The sequence below is a fragment of the Meleagris gallopavo genome, chromosome 19 (assembly GCF_905368555.1).
Source record: "Meleagris gallopavo chromosome 19, MGAL_WU_HG_1.1, whole genome shotgun sequence".
NCBI lineage: Eukaryota > Metazoa > Chordata > Aves > Galliformes > Phasianidae > Meleagris > Meleagris gallopavo.
Window position 1 is genome coordinate 3,327,242 of NC_139422.1, and position 21,388 is coordinate 3,348,629.

Consider the following 21,388-nt stretch of genomic DNA (forward strand, 5'->3'; position numbering starts at 1 on the left):
GTATCTACAGGGCTGTGAGAAGGAAGGAGACAAACTCTTTAGCAGGGTATGCTGTGACAGGATAAGGGTGAATGGATTAGTTTGGATATAAGAAGAGTTGTTCCACAGTAAGGGCAGTGGCACAGGTTGCCCAGAGAGGTGGCGGATGCTCCATCCCCAGAGACATTCATGGTGAGGCAACAGGGCTCTGAGCACCTTGCAGGTGTCCCTGGTCATGGCAGCAGAATTGGACCAGGTAGCCTTTAAGGGTCCTTTCCAACTTCAAAGACTCTATGATTCCCAGTTCCAACCACGCTGTCAGTGCACTGTCCCACCACCAAGCACTGCTTTGCAAACCAGTCTCTCAATTTCTCCACTCTCCCCTCCTCCAGAAGCCACCAAAGCAATATGTCACCATGCTGGTACACGATTCACTCTCATATATGGGAGCAGCAAGCACAGGGAGCCCAGGGCTGTCCCATCCATCACATCGCAGAGGTTGGAAACAGCGGGAGAACATCAGGACCTGCCCAGGTTCCATTGCCAAGCTTTCTAGGAACAGGATAAGCACTGTTCCTGGATGGTGGAGCTGCTGGGGTGGCACTGAGCTGTTCCACAGAAGTTGAAGAGCAGCAGGAATAAAAAAGCAGCTGCAGCCAAAAATGCAAAGAGATCCCTGGAAATGAAGCGTTTGCCAAGCTTCTCCCTCAAGCTTGGAGGCACCCACTCATCCTCCCCGAGGGCCTGTCAGACTCACATGGCAAAAAATACTCACTGCACACCCACCCGAACCCAAAAGAAAGGACCCTGAAATAAACCTGGAATCCAGGACTGGCAGGAAGACAAAGTTGGGGGTGGAAGAAGAATTTTTGGTGCCTATTTTCTGATGAAGGAACTGCCTGACAGCGCTTCTGCAGCGGGCCAGGGCTCGTGGCCCTTTAAGTAGCACAGCCCCCTCAGACATCATAATAGATGGCTTTTAATTACAGGGCACAGCCTCAGAGGCACTGGGTATCTGAGAGCACACAATGGAAACTGGAGCTTAACAGCAACACGAACCCATCACCCCACGGTGATGCATTTAGGTCAAGGAAAAGAAAATGCCAAGAGGAGGCACAGATGGGTGTCCAGCTGTGCTATCCGACCCATCACACACCACAGATGTCATCTTCTGTCCTGCAGGGTGCACCCAAGGGGATGGCAAGGAGATGTCAGGGGAGGGCTGGGGAAAGGTTGTACCCCAAAGCACAGCTCCCAGGGCAGCAGGCCCAGAGCTCAGGGAACACTGGGACACCGCTCAGACACAGGGACAGGGTTTGGGTGGTGGTGCTGCGTGGAGCTGGGAATTGGTCTCGGTGATCCTTATGGGTTCCTTCCAACTCGGGGTATTCTATGATCAAGCTGCAGGTGTCCCTGCTCACTGCAGAGAGTTGGACTAGATGAGCTTTGAAGGTCCCTTCCAGCTCAAACAATTCTAGGATCCCCAGTGGTCCCTTCCAGTTTGGGGCATTCCATGATTCTATGACCTGCAGCTCAGACAGAGGCAAAGCAGAGACTGTGGAGATGGAGAAGTCTCTAGAGAAGTCTCTGGAGAAGGCTGTGAGCTGCTGGGAACCCCCCATGCTCTGCCCCTCCTGACCTTGCACTCACAGCCAGCCCCTACCCCAGCTAAAGCAGCCCAGGGCTGCAGGAGGCCATTTCCAGCCTCCCCCTTCCACCCACAGCCCAGATGCTGTCCTTTGGCTAATCCATTATGCAGATGCTTGCTAAACAGCTGTGAAAAATTTGTTTGCATTTGTCAGCTTTCAGACCAGCTTGAACCACAATGAGCACAGCTGCTCCCGCCGCTCCTCAGCTCCAGGAGCACCAGCAGCACCACCACATCCTCTTGGGCCACAGACAACAGCCAAAGCCCCCACATGGGCTGTGCCCACCTCTGGGGATGGCCCTGACCCATTCGGGCCAGGGAAGGTTTTGTCAAGAGCTGTCTTTCATGCAAACTTTTTTTTTTTTAAAAAAAAAAAAAAACATGTCAGTTTAAATTTGCTCTAATACTTTTATCTTCAAAACAGTGTCACGATTCCCCTTCAGCATTTTCATAACAATGCTGCCCTTTCTGCTTCTAAATATCTTTTCTAACTTATTGTTCACACACACGCGCACACACACACACACACACACACACACACACCCCTTCAAAGCCCTACACCAAGGAGTTGCAATAAAACTGGAACACGCTGCTCTTTGAGGAACAACTTTTCCTTTCATCTAGCACTAATTAACACAAACATCCCTCCCTGCACACAGACCCTCGGTCAGCACTCAGAATGGCTGGGAGACACAGGATGGATGGAGAAATGGGTGGATGGATGGAGAAATGAAGAACTGGAGCGATGGATGGAGAAGTGGATGGATGTACGGATGGATGGAAAACTGGAGGGATGGATGTGTGGGTGAAGAACTGGGTGCGTGGATGGAGGGATGGAGAACTGAAGGGATGGATGTGTGGATGGGGAACCAGAGGGATAGATGGAAAAATGGATGGATGGGTGGGTAGATGAAGAACTGGAGGGCTGGAAGTGAGGATGGATGAAGAACTGGAGGGCTGGAAGTGAGGATGGATGAAGAACTGGAGGGCTGGAAGTGAGGATGGATGAAGAACTGGAGGGCTGGAAGTGAGGATGGATGAAGAACTGGAGGGCTGGAAGTGAGGATGGATGAACTGTGTGAAGCTGCTGTGCGATCCTCGCAGCTTATACAAGAGGCACAGACCCCCACCACAGCCAAGTGCAAGCAAGCACCACAGCCAAAGACAGCAAACTCCTGAGAGCTGCACAGAATGGACCTGGTGGCCCCAGTGGACCGTGCTCCTGCTGCAGTCCTTCCCTTGGGCACAGACACTGCTCCCTGGGCAGCTCCCCGACCCTGCAAGTATCAGGATGGATTTGCAAGAAGCAGAGCAGGCTGAGCAACACACTCCCAGCTGTCCAAGGGAAGCTGCAGCTCATTCCCCAGTACCCGTGCCCTCCAGCTGCTACAGACAAGGTGAGAAGCACCATTACAAACAGTAAAGCTTTTCTTCCATCCAAGCCTTCCCTCACCCAACAACAGCAAAAGAAGAATATCAACACCTCCTGCTTTGCCCTCAGGTGCCTTCAGAACCGTTTTACAGAGAGGCGATCAGAACAAGCAGTGATAACTGCAATCCCACGTTAACAGGCAACGTTTGCAACTTGTGCCGCAGCCAGGGCATGGACTTCTTCACTTCCCAGCCACCCTAGGGTGAGGAGCTGCTGCCCCATGCCAGCTCCACGTAGGACACAGCAATGTGGGACACCACCCCGCAGGGAGGTGACCAGGAGCTGCTGCAGATGTGCACCATTCCTGCTGCGGGAAGGGAAGGCTCTGCAAACCAAGGGTCTGCTGAAAAATGAGTTTAAAAATCACTCACAGCACACGCACCAAGGCTGTGCAGCAATATGCCAAACAACTTCAAGAGCCAAACGTAGGTCCCCACCAGCAGAGTGGGGGCAGCGGAGGAACACCGAAGGGTTGCTCTGCAGAGGGAGGGCTCTCACCAAGCACAGCTTTCCTGCAGCATCCCCCAAAGCACCCTGCATCCCACTCTGCCCCACGCTCCCCAGCTGGGAGCAGTGCTGCAAACAGGATTTTTTTTCCCTGTTTTGCCTTTCAGAGGCTCACTGAAACAAGCTGTAAAACCCCTCAGGAGGGGCGGGTTTACAACACCCTGCAAAGCAAGCCTGGGCAGCAGAGACCATCCCCCCAGGCATACATATTCTGGGTAAAAACATTCAATTTTGGGATGCCACGGGTATCCCCACACCCTAACTCAGCAAACCCAAACCCTGCCCCGATGCTATACTGTGACCCTCAGCCCCATTCCCACGTGGCACAGCACACAGCGTGCTAAAGGCACAGCCTGCTGTTCGGCAGCACGGCCAGCTGCTGCAAGAGCAGAGCAAAGCCCAGGACGATGCAAGCTGCCGTGCAGCGATCCCCCACGCTGGCTGTGAGCAGCCCCTACAGGCAGCGGCCCCGACCTCCCTCCATGCTGCACACCACGCATCCTCCATCTCCCGTGCACCAGGATGCCCTCAATGGGTACGAGAGAAGGCAAGTTCGGATTTTACAGTTTTATAGCACACATTGGAGGAGCGACACAGGATGGGAAAATGCATCCCATAAACTAACTGCTAAACAACGCAGGCTAAGTGAGCACCACTCGAAACCAAAATAGATTCGAGCTAACTTCAGCTTTCCAAGCATATGCCTCTGATGACGGCTTCTTTTAGTGCCACTTCTCCCACTTGCAATGTGGATTTTTGGGCGCTGCCACCAACGACAGAGCTTTAAATTCCCACCACTGCAGCTTTGGGGATGCCAGGAGCAGGTGCCACCTGGGAAGGGGATGCAGGGTGACAAGACGTGGTCTCAGCCCTCAGTGCTGCCCCCAAAGCAGCCCCACGCCCCACAGCTGAACTCTGCCCTTATGGTCAGGAGCCATTTCTCAGCACTCCAAGTGGATCACCCACCTTCCTGGGGCCACATGGAGGGCACGTTCCCCTGTGAACTCTTCTGCTGCCGACATCCAAAGCTGTTGAAGCCGTGCAAAAATTAATCCCCACCCACTCCTACTGCCCCCAGGAAGAATATTTCTTCACTGCTTTCGCATAACAAACAGCTGCACCGCTCTCCTTTGACTCCCAGGAAACTCGTGTTTAGGGAAAAACAAGCAGAGCGCAGCACTGAGCTGAGACCCACACAGCTCCAGGGGTGAGGCAGGGAGCATTCGTAGCCATCACCAATGGCACTCCGTCACCTGCAGCGCAGCACATCTGCAAAGCTCCTCTGGAACTCCTAGAGATGAAAGGTCTGCTGCAAGACGAATGTGTTACATCTGTGGGCTTTGTTACAGCACACAGCTCCCAGCTCGGCTTTATTGCTGGAACACAAAGTTCAGCCAGAGCCCGGGGGCTGTGTGTGACAAAGCCACCTCGGCATCACCAGGGATGGGGATGCAGCACCCAGTGGGCTCCTTGTGCAGATGAGACCGATGCCACCCACCTCGCAGCCTGCAGGCTGTCTCCCTCCCAAAATGCTGCGAGCAGCTCCTCTGCAGCAACCTTCCTCTTCAGCTTCAGAGCCTCATACCCCAAAGCCCACTGCTGGTCAGGACCAGGGAGCCCTTTGGGAGATGAGAATGAATTGAGACCTATAAATGAGTCTGTGGGTGCAGCTGGAGCCTGCTCTGCCCAGTTTGGATGGGCGAGGGAGGGGAATGCACACCAACCCACCGCCCTCTGCATCGCCTTCTCAACCTCACCCATGAGCACCTCCTCCCAAAGCCCTCCATTTCTCTCCCATGCCTTGGGGAGACACAGAGCACTACTGCAAAGTGACACCAGCAAGAATGCAAAACCTAGGGAGAAACCCCCCAGGCTGCAAGCTTGGCAGGAGGGAGCTTAAACTCCTCCAATTTACACAGCAGAGAGTTACAGGAGACGAGAAAGAACTACGACTAAAGCAGGCACTGCAGCCTCAGACCAGCCTGTCCCACCAAGAGATAAGGAAAGGGAAAAAGAACGTGACCCAAAGCCTCAAAGACAGCAGTACAGCTGACTTCTTGCATCGACGTCCTTGGGGACTGCCAGCCTCCTGCATCTCCCCATCCCACACCACAGGGAGCTGCTACAGCCACAGCCAGGCATTCGCAGCCTCGAGCCCAAATGGGACACAACTGAAGAGAATGAGTGGGGAGAGGTGGTGGTTCTGCAGGCCAGCACCAGATCCTCCATTGGAATCCTTGGACCCACTGCCTATTCGTCTGCCATTTGCTTTGGGGAGGGTCAATTCCCACACTAAGTTTACTTGAAGGTCTTTGCAGCAAGCACAGCACCTCCCCACAGGCACATCCCACCAACACCACAGAAGGAAAGGTCCCAGATCCCAAAACCAGGGGCCGCTGCTCCCCATCCCTACCAGGACAGCTCCTTTGAACATGCCTAGGAGCAGCCCCATCAGCACCGTAATCTTCCTAAACACAGCAGTTACCAGGTGACTGGGAAATCTCTTTTACTGCTGATGCTGCTAATGGAAAATTTCTCCCCTTTCTCCACTGCTTTCAAAGCCAGTCTGGTTTCACGCAGACTTTGTCTTGCACGGAGACAGAGGAGCTGGAGGCACGGAGGGAGGGGTGCAAGACTGGCAGGGAGCTGGTAATGAGAAACAGAGGGACTCGTGCCTCCCCCAAGTACATGTGCCTCCCTCCCTGCCAGCCCCTATCTGCCCCATCTCCTTGCCAGAAAGCTCTGCCCAGCAGTGCAGACGCAGGAAGCCGCGACTGCTGCTCACCCCCTCCGCATACCATTCTGCTTCTTCAATACCATTAAGTGTCTCCATACTGTCTGGACACTGGAAACCTTAATCAAATTAGCCGGGACCCGAGCAGCAGCGCGAGCATTCAATTCTTTTAAGTGGCACCACTTCTTCAGCTGGTTACACACAGGCAGATCCCTGCCCGATGCTGGCACAGCGAGGAGGGCTGGCCGAGGTCACCCACTGCCCAATGCAGGGGGGAAATTCCCAAAACGAGCTGCGCCTTGGGGACAGCATTGTCAATGAAAGGCTTCAACCAAAGCATTTCTATTTCCTCCCCTTTTCCCTCCAGCCCATCTGCCCCCATGCTCCACCAGGCATTTTGCTGCACTGGGAGGTGCTTCTCCAGCCACCTGTGACTGCTAACATATGTGCCAGCAGCATGAGATCAGCCCCTCACTGCTCCCACAGGTGACATCAATCTGTCCCCATCCTGGCTCACACAGACCTGTGCCTGCACTCCTTTCCCTGGCACCAGCACAGCCCCTCAATTCAGGGGGTTGCAGCAGCAGCACCCCATCACTATGGCAGCCCCGAGACTTGTTGGCCAACCATCCCAGCTTCACAGCCATACCCAGGGCTTAGAAAGGCACAGGTAGCGCATTTTGGAGGCAGTTCCCTCCTGCACTGAGCACAGGCTGCCCTGGAGGACACTCAGCCCCCACCCCAGCCCCAGTGTGCACAGAGAAATCTCCTGGAGAAAAGCACATTTCTCCCTGCAGTAACAAAGCTCGCTCCTGACACACCGACATCCCAAACCCCACTGCTGCCGTGGGGAGCAGAGGATCCCAGTGCAGCCTTCCAGCCGCCAGCCCCGCCGCGCAGCGCTGCCTGCTTTGCTATAGTTAATCTTCTGTTGCCACTAGCTGGTCAACACGGGTACTCTTGGAAAGCAGCAATTCCCTGAGTACAGCTTCCAGTACAGCTACAGATTCCAGTTTGAGCTGGGAATTTCTCTCCTGGAGGCGAAACCAAATCCATGCAAGCCCATCTGACCGTGCTGGACGTGCCACGTCTGACTCCGCTTTGGGGTCAGCACTCATCTCAGGGCTGACCCACCCCAACGAACACCTCCGTGCCCACAGCCCTCCGGGTGCTATAGGGCTCGTTCCCCTGCATCCACTGTGGAGGGACCTTGAGCCCAGAACCCCCTCCCAGAGCTCACAGGATAAATGCAACCGCAGCATTCAGTAGCGCTGCAGTGCCACTGCCCTCCCCAGGTTGTCCCCATCCATGCAGATCTGACCTAAACCTCAGGTATTGCAATATAAAAGAAATAAAAAATAGCACTTAACTGACCAAACCTCTGCCCAGCAGGCTGAGCACCTGGAGGGCCTGCCCTCCTTTAAAGCAGCACCAAAAAGCTCCATTCCCAGCAGGGTTCCAGGCAGCCCTCAGTCTCCCCACCTGCTCCACAAAACCCGCAGCTGTTGACAAAAGCAAAGAGCAGCAAAACCCTGCTCACGTCTGCTCAAAAGAAAAAAAAAGAAAGAAAAAAAAAAAAAAGCAGTAAACTCAAACAATCTACAGGGAACTAAGTGCTTTCCATTATTTTAATGCATTCTTATCCCGGAGAAAAAGAGAAGTTCTAAGATGGCTTCGAGAAAAGTTCAGAGAAAAAAAAAAAGAGAAGTGCTGGAGGAGCTGCATGGCTCCAGGATGGAGATACCTGCAGTGGGACGGATGCAGGTGATGCACAGTACCACCCCGATAGCCCCAGCACTGCAGGCAGGGCACGCTGCACCACCAAAGCCATGCAAGTAAGCCATCCTTATGTAAGCCACAATCGGCTAAGAGCAGCAAACGTCTGCCTGCCTGCTTGCCTCTTCCTCCCTCTGTATCTGTGTGCACATTGAGCTCATCCAAACGAGGCGCGGAAGCGAACTGCTCCGCTCCCAAATTGCACTTCAGGCAGAGTGCTGCTATTGTGTGGTGCACGGCACGGACTGCAGCACGGCACACACCTCACACAGCCTCCTCGTGCAGGAACAAAGTCAATGGCACGCTGCGCCATTCGCAGTGTAACACCAGAAGGATGAGAGGTGGGGGGAAAAAAAAATAATACTACCGCAAAGCATCGGTTGTACCCAAGGTTAAGGAAAGGGCAGGAGGCTGTTTCAGGAAAGGGGATGCGCAGCAATTCATAATGCGCTGGTGGCGAAGTTACATTTGTCATCTCCTGCCATCACCGCGCTTTGCTGTGTGATTTTCAAGTAATACAAGCATGGGGAAAAGGAAGAATCATCCTTTGTGCATCCACAGAGGGAACACACGGCTCAGACCTGGAGAGAAAGGCCCCAAGTGCTGCCTGCAGGCACTGCTGCCACAGCTAGAAGGGAACAAAGTTCGGGGCCGCACCGGGCCCCCACCACCCCTTAACAGGGACAGCCCCAGCACAGAGCCACCTCCCACCCAGCAGGGCTCCTGGCTGTGCTTTGCAGCACCCACCGGCTCCAAGCAGCCATTCCCTCCACTCGTCTGCCTGCAAATCCAGAAGTTTTGCACTGCTGCAGATGAGGCTCCGGCTGCAGACCCCCATCCTCCAGCAGCACACAGGGGCTCAGGACCCAGAAGAGGACGGGCCACCTCCTGCAGCCACAGCACTCAAACCAACCCATACCCGTGTCAGGGCAATGTTTTAATGCCTGGAAGAGCTTTGGCCCCGGGATGGAGCAGGGCAGTGCATGGCAGCAGCACTTGGCAGGGACAGCGAGGGCAGTGCCCAGCAGCCACCATGCTGCACATGGACAGGATCACATTTTTAATCCAAATAATTTCACTTCTTCTGAAACCACAATGCCAGCACTGGGTGTGGGTTTTAAGAGAGCTCCTTACCACAGCCTCGCTCACTGAGCTGCCAGCAGCCCGTACTCATGCCTGGGCTCAGAGGCACTGAGGAGCCTCTGTCACGCTGGAAAGCAGTGGGACTTCAGCCCTTACACATCTCCCTCTGTTCCAGCCTAGACACCCAGCAAACACATCCAGCAACACACACACAAATGTCAGAAATTTATCATCAGTGGGAACGACCAAAGAATTCGGCACAGGGAAGTGTTTAAAGCAATCCCAGCTTAGCAATTGCACTGATCTCCCACCAGCAGCACAATTCTCACCTCCAAGAGCCCACTTTGAGGCAGCAGCAGCTCTCCAGTCAGTCCCCAACCACCGCTCAGTTTAGAAGGAGACGGAGCAGCAGGAAAAAAAACACAAAACTTCACCGCCAGCAGTGGAACAGCAAAGCACTGACCCATAGCACAGCTAAGCGTGAGCCTCAGTTGCCACTCCAGGAGACAGGAAGAAACACAACAGATTGGAGATATCAGAGCATCCACCACAATCCACGAGACAGATTGGTGGGAAGGATGAGGGCTTTCCCCTCTCAGGATGGCATCCCACCGAGTGCTCTCAGGCCTACAACAGCCACCCCACTGCCCCATTTAGCTGTACTACACCTGCACGGTCGGGGTCTCACATCCGCAAAGTGACAGCGACAGAAACACAGCCTTGCAAGAAACGCGCCTTGTATTTCAGAGAACGCACATAACCAACACCCCGAGCAAGGAGAAGGGATTTCTCAGACCAAGCCGTGGTCTCTCTACCAGCAGTCAGTCACAGCAATAGGATTTGCAAGACAAGATCACGTCTCAGATCTATCAAGACACATTTCTCTCCTCCAACTTGAGCTGTAACCTACACTGCACGCAGAGGGGTTTCTCTGCCTTCTGATATATTTAGATCACTGCCCAATTCAGCCTGAGTCCCTGAAGAAACCATGCCCTAATCGGGAAATTCAAGGCAGTGAACCACAAAACTTGTTGTTACTTTTAATCACTGTAAGACAAATGTCATTCCTACTGCATCCAGCCTTGGGTTCCCACTTCTATTACTTGAAATAGAGCAGCTGGGTTGTGGGGGATTTCGGCGGTTGCGTCGAAGGGAGGCACATGGCAAAGGCAGGATGGAAAAGGCTCAGTTTGAGAAGTGTCGCCAACTTATTTATTGCAGGGATTTGCTATGAGGCTTCACAGGAGGGGCGATGGAGGGAGCGGGAGGCACAGCCGGGTGATCTCCCACTGCACCTGGAGGACAGCGGTCACTGCACGAGGGGACACGGTGCTCAGCGCCCACACAGAGCAGCTCTGGGCACCCACTGCACGCAGCCCAGCTGTGCCGAGCGGCAGCTCAGACACAAAGTTCAGCAGGGATTACCTTATGTACAGACACCAAAAAGCAAGAAAGCCGGTGGCTAAAGAGATCAGCAGAAGCCGTCGGCGCTCTGGCACAGCACACAGCCAGCACTCCACGCAGAATTCTGAGCAGCTCGCTCGGGCTGAGCGGCGCTGCATATGGCACACAAAGGGCTGAAAGGGACCGGACGAAGCCGGGCACCCCGACCCCGGGCATCGACACCCAAGCACGGCCACACGGCTACCAGTAGCGCAATCCCCCTCCCCACAAAGGCTGAAACAGGGAGAAAGTCTGCAGGCGTTCCGCAACAGAGCCTATCACCGGAGTTGGGCACGAAGCAAGAACGAGCTGAAGAGCACCGAGACGAAGCATTCAGAAATGCGGGTTGCCGAGAAAAGAGATCCCGGCGCCGCGGTGCCTCCCCCGGGGCTGAGCCCGGCGCTGGGCAGGGAGCGCTGACTCGCAGGGTTTGCACGGGCAGCGCTCAGGCCCCGCTGAAATCCCTCCCCACAGAAAATAACAGCGATATTTCTGTAAGAACAGAGAGAGAGCGGAAAGCCGCGAAGCAACGCCGGGTGCCGTTGCGGGCTGCGGGCGCTGCGGGCAGAGCCGGGCCGGGAGCGGCCGCCGCTTACCGAGGGTGAAGAAGGGCAGCTCGGTGTTATCCAGATCGTCCTGCACGGCGACGCGGCCGGGCAGCTCGCTGCGGACGAAGAGCAGCAGACGGGAATCGGCGGCGGCGGGCGGCGGGGCTCCGCTCCAGCTGATGTCGTTTTCGCGGAGCACCGGCAGCGTGGACACGGTGACCGTCTTCACGCGGCACGGACCGGGGGGTTCCCGCGACGCCGCCGCCGCCGCCGCCGCCGCCGCCGCGCCGGGCCCGCCGCCCAGCAGCACCGCCAGCACCAGCAGCGCCGGAGGAACCGGCGACAGCGGGGCCGGAGACGCGGAGCGGCGGCGCGGCGGAGCGGCCATGCCGGGCCGGGCGCGGGAGAACCGCGGCGAAGCGACGCGAGGCGAAGCGGGGAGACGCGAGCGGCGCCGGGCGCACTGAGCCGCCCCAGCCCGCCGCCGCCGCCGCCACCCGGCTCCGCCCCCGGCTCCTCCCCCGCCCCGCCCCGGCCCCGTTCGGATCCAGGCCCGTCGCCCCCCGGTCCCGCTCGCCCGCCGCCCCCCGCAGAGCCGCTCCGTTTCGCCGCGGGCTCCGTTCTCGCCGTCGGCTTTTCTTCGCCTTAAGGTTAACTCGGGCCCCGGTTCCCTCGCTACCTGTAGCAGCCTGCAGGTGGGATCCCGGGCAGCCCGATCGAGAGCTTGGTGACCGTGCCCACGGCAGGCGGTCTGTAAGGCCCCCTGAGCCCTTCCGTGATCTTGTCATTCTCCCTAGCGCTGTGCCACCCCGTCGTGCCCTCCTGCCATCCCGCTCCATCCTCTCCATGCCATCACATCTCTCTCCCGTCACCGCCGCCCTTTGCAGACCATCCTTTTCCTACTTATCCAGCTTTTCCTTTCCATGTCTGCTCACTTTCTGGCAATGGGATGTACATTACTGCATGTACCCACAGGCTTATCCTTCCCTTTAGGCTCAGCCTGGCTGCGATAGCACAGAAGCTCCCTGCGAGCTTTTGCTCGTTATTAGCTGGTTACAGGTGAACAGCCATCTGCAGGTCCCATAGCACACGGAGATGGCTCTCAGTGCTGAGCCTGGAGCAGCCACACCGCTGACTTATAGCAGATTTTTGACATGGTCTTTAACAGCCGGCACTTAAATGGGAGCCAGAGGCCAAAGTGCTGCTGAGGTCTGATCACAGGTGCCCATATCCATCTATCACACATGTGCCCTGATACCTCTGAGAGCTGGATGTGTGCTTACACCAACCAGACGAGCTCCACAGATGTGTGGTTTTGGCTCACGCTCTGCCTTGAGCCACGGCAGAGCCAAGAGGGATGGGAGGTTGGAATTGCAGGGAGGGGATGCTGGAACCACAGGGGTCAGCTGAGAGGCAAACAGACAATTCAATGGGGCTGAGCCCTGCCCCGACACCACGAGCTGCCCACGGGTGGGCAGTGACTCACGGCAATGGGGACAGGCAGCCCACAGCAGTTGTGAGCCAATGACTCACAACAACAATTTCCGAGTGACTGCTAATCTACCTGATTTTATTTGTAGATGTACAGATGAAAGAAGATGTCAAAACCCTAACAAAGAGCGCTTAATGCTCAGGCTTATATTATTTCCACAGCTAATTAAGATCAATTCATCATACGCCTATTGAGGCAAAACAGTCTTCCGAGATACCCAGGTCACTGAATATTAAAACCACAACAAGGGCAGAATGGCAGAGACAAAATGCAGCAAACAAACAGCGGAGCCGTGCCCTGCTTCAGCTCACAGCCCAACGACCGCAGCCCCCATGGAGAGCATCCACGTGTGCACAGGGAGCGTTGGGTTGGGAAATCTGCAACCACGGGAGAAAAGGTTCCCCCACCTATCCTCTTTGTATTATTTTTAAGGGGAAATGGATAGGTTTGGGACTGGCTGAGGCTGCTGTCACTACACACACTGATTTTTTTTTTCCTAGTTTTGAAGATTCTAGGAAAGAGCGAGCAAAGGAACAGCATTGCATAGGCATACAGAATGACACATGGTAAGACAGTCTGTCTAAAAGGAGATGAAGAGCACTTTTATTTTTTATAACTGGAAATCCTGCAAAAAAGAGGAACAATTTCTGTGTAGGGCTGTATCACTGTTACTTAGGTCTTCTTGTAGCCACTCACTGTATACCTGCAGGCATCTCATGCGGAGCAGAGACCTTTCTACACTGCTAGGCAAGGGGAAACCAGGGGAAGGAAAGAGGAAACTTAGGAAGAGGCAAGGAGAAACCAGCAGAAGGGAAGGTGCAACCTAGGGGAAGGAAAGAAGTCAAGGGGAAACCTCAAGGAAGGCCTTGAGATAACATGTGAAGGCAAGATGAAGGCAAGGGCAAACTAGGGGAAGGCAAGGCAAAAGCAAGGGGCAACCTAATGGAAGACCAGGGGAAACCTAGGGGTGGATGGGTGCAACCTAGGAGCAGGCAAAGGGAAACTTATGGGAAGGCAATGGGAAACCTAGGGGAAAGCAATCTAACCCATGGGGTCAGGATGGAGCCCAGTGGGCACTGTGCATTGATGTGCTGGTTTATTCCTTCAGATTTGTGCTTGGTGTCGCTGAATTGAAGAGGGGAATGCATCTTCTGGCTTAATCCAGCTGTTCTCTGCTGTAGCATATGGCACTGGACAATGAATGGAATGGGTTTTAGGGTGCAGAGTTGGAAAGAGAAGAGTGGGAGACGTGAGTTCATACGCTTGCTTTGCTGCTGACTGTCCATCCCTGGGCAAGTCATGAGATAATAGAAAAACGGAGCTGGGAGGGACCTCAGGGGGATGTTCTGTCTGTGCCTCTACCCAGAAACCAGATCAGCACTGTCTGTCTTACGCCCTGTCTTAAATCCTCTGTACACCCATTTTATTTTGCCTTAATGCCCACATCAGTAAAGCACAGTTAGCAGCTAGCTGAGATTTCTGCAAGCTCTCCTGTACAAACATGGGCATGGTAATAAAGGGGAGCTTTCCTCAAGCCACTGCCTTTAAATAGGCACATTCAGCCTAAATGCAGCCCCAGTGTAAGCACACATCTCAGTTTCTTTTTTGCAAAAAAAAAAAAGGATTCCACCTGCTTTTTAGTTCTGAAGAATTGAGATAAACACAAAACTGTTTGAAAGCCACCGGTAATATTTGCAAAGTGAAATATTTCTGTCCTGGTTTATAACGGAGGTAATGGATTTCTATTATCCACCCTGAGCAGCATTCAATAGGAAAGCAAATGCTATGAGCAAAGGAAAACACACCACGGCAAGGAAGTTCCTCCTGCTAGGAAGATGCTGAGGAACACTTACTGAACTTTGCTTGTCTTGCAGGAATTGCTGACAGGCCCCATCTGCCGGGGGTACAGGGGGGAGTGATGGGCTGTCAGGAGGCCGTGGCCCCATTCACACCCAGTGTGCAGCTCAGGGCACACCGGTGCTATTCCCACCCCTCCATCAGCACATGGAGGCTGGCGTCAGCGCCTGCGTATTGCAAAATGCAAGAAAATAATTAGATGTTGCTGTAACAGATATAAAAGGTTGCAGAAATGGTATGTGTGGCAGTCCCAAATGTGGGTTTTCCAGCACAAAAGCATAGACTGAGTGAGCTGGGCGTTCCTCAGCTATTAGCTGCACCGGTGGGATGCTCTCAGTGCAGCAGGCACAGCGTACGTGCCGTGCTACCTCCTGTCTGCACCTGCCCACCTTCCTTCCAGCTTTTCACCCAGGCGGATTTCTTTCAGCAGAAGTTTCAGGCACTGCCTTCTTTCTTATTCCCAAGCTGAGCTCCGGGGTTGGTTTCATCTGTATGATGATATCCCAGGTGGGATTCAGAAACCCGTGATTCTGTTGCTCTGCGAGGAACTTTGTGCAGACATTTTACTGGAAAATGCTTAAAATGCTCAAACTTTCCAGGCATAAAAAGGACGGGGAGGGAGAAATCATTCGAGTTAAAGGGTCACGCATGAAGAACTCTTCGACTTCCAATCCCAGGCGCTGGGTTTCTGGGCACGCAGAACTAATGCATCTTTTATCGGCTGGCACCGGGGAGGTTATCGCAAAGCTATCAATAGCAGCTTTCTGAAGTGGCTTTCAATTGGCTCTATTACCAAGCGATGTGCATACAGCAACAGCCATTAAAATGCACCTTGTATTTACAATATACAGAACATCTTCACTGCTAACACATCACCAATCAGACTGCCAGCAAGCGGAGAAGAAAGTCTGAGCTGTGCTGCAATCACAGGGCTGTGTTTCACTCTGTACGAGTCCTATCAGCATCAATAACCCTGGAGGAAGGTGAGCTGGCGCTCATAACCACAGCACTGGTGCACTCAGTGCTCTTCCTGCCACGTGCTGACATCTTGCAGCCACCAGCTCCACACAGCTCACCCTGCTGCCCCTCTCCAAGCAGCCCCGTGGGCAGAGGGAGGCAGGGGTAGCCTGAGAGAGAGCCTCACAGAGACAACTGGAAGGCAACAAATACTGGAGCCAAGGAAGGTGAGGCTTTTGCTGGAACAGACGACAGCAGGAATGCTGCACACTGTTGTTCCCCTCCCTACCAACCAGCCAGTCCATCACTGCCTGCCCTCAGACACCCGTGAGCAATAGCAGCCTCCGGCGTCGCTCCCCTCCTTCCCAAGATGAAAGAAACTTTAAATGCACGTAACTCTTGCACTCTACTTAATTAATCAGGTTTTGGATTTTTTTTTTTTTTTTTTCATTACAAGTGAAACTTCTTTGATGCATGAAATATTAAGGAGCAGCCAAGGGAGGGGAAGGAGAAGGCTGTGGGAGGAGGGGCCAGGAGTGGCTGCTGCTGCCTGGAGATGGACGGGCAGAGGGACAGAGGCTGCACAGCCAGCAATGAGTCTTTGCACGATGCTCTGTCCAGGCAGACAGACAGTGAGAAAAGGGTTCTCCCTGTGCTTCTTGCCTCTCAGACAACAGTTTTTAATTCCACGTTCCAGCCCTGTGTGCTCATCCAGGTTGGCTCACACAGGCGCTGGAAGGGGACAACGCCTCATTAAACTTTCATGAAAAATAATCTCTGGTTGATTCATTGTTTTTTATCTCGTGATGGCTGTGAGAGAGCGAAGTGAAATGTTTCTTTGGGAAAAAATAAAAATAAAAAGACAGCTCTGTTCCGGAAGAGCCGGCGTGGCTTTTAGTCAGATGAGGCTTTCCCCAAGGATGTGTGAGTAGTTATCTGTGTTACTGGTTGGCAAGTGCCATTCCCACACTGAGCTGTGGAGGAAAGAAAGCAGAAATCTGCACACGTCAGTGTGGATATCTCAGCAGCCCTTGACAGGGCACAGTGAGAACTCACTGCCACGGCGCTGGTGTACGGCAGAGACACTCTGCTCTTAAAGAACACCAACAAAAGCCCTTTGATCCCAAAGCACCACACTGTCAGCCACCTGGCAGGTCTGCCCAGAAGCCCAGAGTAAAATCCCAATGAGCATTTGATAGGGCAAGAAGAAGTGGTTTCAAATTAAAAGAAGGGAGATTTAGACTGGATATTAAAAAGAAGTTTTTTACAATAAGGGCAGTGAGGCACTGGCACAGGTTGCCCAGGGAGATGTTGGTTGCCCCATCCCTGCAAACAGATCAGGGGATGGGGCTCAGAGCACTGATGGAGCTGTGGGTGTCCCTGTTCATTGCAGAGAGTGGCCTTTATGGGTCCATTCCAACTCAATGAGTCTATGATTCTGTGGTGCCAACGGGCAACCCAACGGGCAACCCAACGGAGCCAGCTGCTGGGCAGCCCCAGCCCAACACTACATAGCAGTTTCACCATAAACAAATGGTGATGGTGCAGCCTGCGTTAGCTGTACAAAGGGTAATAAATGAATAAATGGGTTAATTATATCCACCACAGAATTTAATTAGACCATCTCTGTTCACTCCGCTTCAGCCAGAATCTCAATTATAAATCTTTATTTTCAAGGTTTTACAGCTTGGACATAAAAACTTGCTCTGGGCTCAGACATGACACACAAGGTCTGCTGTTCAGGGACTGCTCTAGTTTTTTTTGAACCAATCTTTTTAAAAAAGGTCAGGCTGGGGGACCAGATGGCTGGAGGGGAAGGTAATGAAGACACAGGGCTTTTCTGAAAGAGATGGCTGGCTGAATGCGGGCAGCTTCACAGTGCTGTGCCATTATTACAGTCTGTGGGTGAAACCACGCTCAGCTCACCTGTCCCTGCCAGCTGCAAGCCCTCACTGCCACACGGCCCCAGCACTGCGTTAATTGCCATCCCAGCACCCACTGCAAAGAGCAGGGGCTGCAGGGTGAGGGCAAGGCATCCCCCAGGCACTGTGGGGTAGTGCAGGAGAAACTCACACAGCTGCTCCAGGAATGCGCCCTGGGGCTGCCAGGTGTGTGTGCTCACTGCTTCCCCAGCACCCCGAGCATCACACCTGCCCCTGCCTCATCCTGCTGCACTCTGCTCCCAGGAGAGGCTGCAGAGAGGGCTGGAAAAGTAGAAGGCGAATGAAGAAGTAATGGCACTTTTCAATTGTTGTGATTGTGAAGGTAATTTAGGGCCTGCCTCCTGCTTTCTGGAGCTGACAGTATTGAAATCCGGTACTTCTGTCTCGTTAAACGCACGCTGAAATATTCTGATCATTCCAAAATGTCAATAGTGTTACAGCAAAAACAGAAAACATGTTTACCAGCAGCAGAACCACGCAATCTCAGGTCACATCCTCGTTCAATCTGAGGCATGTTCTTTGTTTCCTCACTGAGTTAATCGGTTGATTTGCTTTCCCTGCCCTATGCCAAAGCCTCCACCTCCCCCTGCATGGAAGCAGTGCTGAGGACCTCACTGCTAATACTCATCCTGGCAAAGCACTTCCTTCATTTTTGCTCCTCTTCCAAAGTTTGGCCACTCTGGCACATCAGCTCCCCCCTCAAGCCCAGTACATCTGCACATAATGTGTCCTAAATACACAGCCACTTCATAAACTAGAACAAATCTATCTGGTAAGTCAGACTCCAGCAGAGCTGAATGCATATTTAACCAGCAGATCACAACAGATTATTGTCTGGTTGGTGCACCACGTAATTTAACCCTTTGGAAACATTGGCACGCATCCGCCAGCCAAATCACTGCTCAGAAGGCGATGATGTATGGGATGAATTACCGGTAATAAAGAAAAAGATGTATGGGATGGATTAATCAAATCATAAATTTCTTAAGTCCCTATGGCAGTCCATAAATCAGTTTTGGCTCTCTGTTCCTGGCCCTCATTCAATGTATGATGTGAAGTGCAGATGACCTACATGTACGGGGATTTTTAGGTGCTCAGTTGGACACACCCTGGGTAAAACAGAGAGAAAACCATTTCTAAAAATGTCACATCCATGCATTTCAAGTTATACCATTGGAAACGTGCTTTTGGGAAGGTAAAGAGTATATGTTCTTGTATTAAGGGTTAAACCAGACCCAGGGTAGAACACGGCTTTGATCAGCTGTAGCTCACTGGGACAGGGCTCGAAGCATAGGAAACTACCCCAGGGCAGCCTAGCAGCCATCCTGAATTTTTAGATTTTTACCCCATTTTTGTGTTTATAGCATTTGGGAGCCCTGCAACAGAACATAGTGCTGAGACTGCAGCAATCAGCACTCACTGCCCTGCTGAGGTTCTGTAGGACCTGCAGCCACGCTCCATCCACGCTGATGGAAGGGAAACACATCACAAGGGGAGCAGAACCTCACACCCTATCATCATTTTCATCAGGAGCTTGGAATCAGCCTGTTATACCAACTCAGCTCAGACTGAGCCTTGCCTTCAGCCCACTTGTTCCCAGCACAATTCCCTACTCTCTGCACCCATTAAACTTGTGCTGGTTTTACGTGCAAGAAGGAAATCTCTGATTAAGCTCCTACCATTCCTAACCCTCCTATGAGCCCTGTCCCTATCAGCAGTCCTTGCCTTGGGATCTCTGCTGCCCCAGTCAAGCCTGCATTAACGAGTGTGCCTTTGTACCAGTTACATGGCCTGGGAAGGTCTCTGCTGCTTCAGTATGAGGTCCAAAAATTAGAGCAGCATGCTCAGAGTGAGCCTGAACATCAATGCGTGTCTACCAGAGGGAGCAGCAGACTTTAGAAGTTCGATTTCTTTTTGACTGTCCACAAGAGACATGAAACAAGGAGATTAAACACCCGGAATAAACACCTATAAATAAAACTGACTATTTAAGCCCACAAAAGCCAGGACATCAGTCACAAAGGCTCCCGCTCGCCTCCAACCCCAGCACAGAAGTGTCTCTGATTTTGTTTACTGCTGCACAGGACAACATCAGAGCATCCACCTCCCTTTGAACCTGGCTGCTGCTCAGCACAGATCCGGCTCCGACACCAATTATCAAAGTGCTACCTTGGCCAAGGGATTGCAGCTGGGGATTATTCTTCCCTTCTTCCTTGTCCTTTCTCCAAAAGAAAGTGAAAATCACCACAAACAAACAAAGAAAACCCCAGCCTGTTTGCTTAAAAAAAAAAACATTGGCAGAGCTGAACCTGAGCCGTAGTGGGAGAGGGTTAAACTCAGCCGCTCTTGATGTGAAGGCAGGCAGAGGGGCTGCAGCAGGAGCTCACAGGCTGCGTGCCTGGCAGCGGATGCCCTCTGTTGGCATCTTGCAGCAATATGATTAGCACCACAAGCTGGCTGCTCCCAGTTCGCTGTCATTTTGCTCTTTCTTTGTCCTGGGCCGTGCGGAACCACCACCAGTGCAGCGCCCTGAGCTGGGAACATGAAGCAAATAATGGCAGCCCCTGCTCTGGTGAGCCCACACCCCGAGTACAGGTGGGAATATTTGCACACCCTTTGCAGCACAGCAATGCAAACATTGTCCACGGGTCTATTCCTGTGTTCCTGTTGTGGCCGGGAGCTCACGGCTCACTTTCTGCAGATGTGTGCCCCCCTGATGGATGCAGCAGCTTCCCACAGTGAGCAGCTCTGCCTGCAGCCCAGGAGGAACCTCGGAGTTACAGATGAGCACAAAGGGAGCAGAAAGCAGGGATGCACAGATGGTGGTCTTGCAACAAGTGTTGATATGATTTTGCAGACTATGGGTTTCTCCTCCAAAACTGATTCCTTCAAGAGCAAATGTTAGGAAAAAAAAAAATATATATATATATATAGATAGATAGATACACACACATACACACTAATTACTTTATATATCTGCTGCAGCCGATATATAAAGCTGCAGCTTAAGAGTTTGTTCTTAAGCATAGACCAACAAGTTGAGAAGCTGCTTCCTTGGGAGCTGCTCCATGCATGGAGCATGGACCCCATGGGTCATAAAGCAAAGTCAGTGTGTGTCTCCTGGCAGACCTAAGGATGAGCACAGCTCAGGGAGCCTGGCCGTGGCACCAGTTTGCTCTTTATCAGCATCCTGGAGATCACTGTGATAGGTACCACAGTGCAAGGAGAAGGACTGTGTATAGAGATGGCTTGCAGAGCTCGCACCACCTCGCACCACTGACCTGCACCTCATGGAGATGCCACCAGCAGCCCCAGGGGTGGTAATGATCCCACCACACTGGAGCAGGGCTGGCTGCTGAAAGGCCCAAGCACCAAGGAGATCTATAGGAACAAAGCAAGTCTGAGGTCCAGCCAGGAGAAGCTGACCCCAAAGGACAGCACATCACAAATAGGGCAGACACAGCCCCCATCAACGTGCCTGAAAGAGTATAGCAACTCATCTAGGCTTAAATACAACCCATCAAGGCTGAGACAGGTGGCACTAATTAGGGCTCATTAGGGCTCTCCTGACCTAACAGCCTTTCCCAGGTGTGGGGGGAGGAACCTGTCAGCAGGTGGGTCTAGAAATGATGACTCCTGTTGCTGGGCTCCGTGTCAGAAAGAGCTAAAAGTAAGCTGTACAAGGAAGGTCTCATCTTCAAAATTGCCTTTCGTAGCAGTTCAAAGAGGCAGTGCTACTATTCACCCTGTTCTCAAAACTTTCCTCAATAGAGAGCAAGCACAACTATGCGTGTGATTGACTTGCGGTTGTTTTATTGCCAAAGAAAGCAAAGAAAACTCTGAACCAAAGGAGATCATAAGCAATAAATGACGATTATTCCAGTTACAGTCTCCTTCGTATGTCTCTCTGAGGAGGCTTTATAACAGAGATTATATGGTAAGAGTGGATTTACGCTTGGAGGGGATCTAAGTGCCTTTTTCCTGCAACA

At 52.8% G+C, this 21,388-nt stretch overlaps 1 protein-coding gene across 1 annotated transcript in view; it reads right to left on the reverse strand.

Moving 5' to 3' along the window:
• The window catches only part of ASTN2 (astrotactin 2), a 261,724-nt gene extending 250,061 nt beyond the window's left edge, over positions 1–11,663 (reverse strand). Inside the window, exon 1 of the mRNA XM_085239624.1 lies at positions 11,199–11,663. Coding sequence (XP_085095750.1) covers positions 11,199–11,538 — 340 coding nt within the window. The 5' untranslated portion in view covers positions 11,539–11,663. The remainder of the gene's footprint in view (positions 1–11,198) is intronic.
• Positions 11,664–21,388: the final 9,725 nt, after the last annotated feature.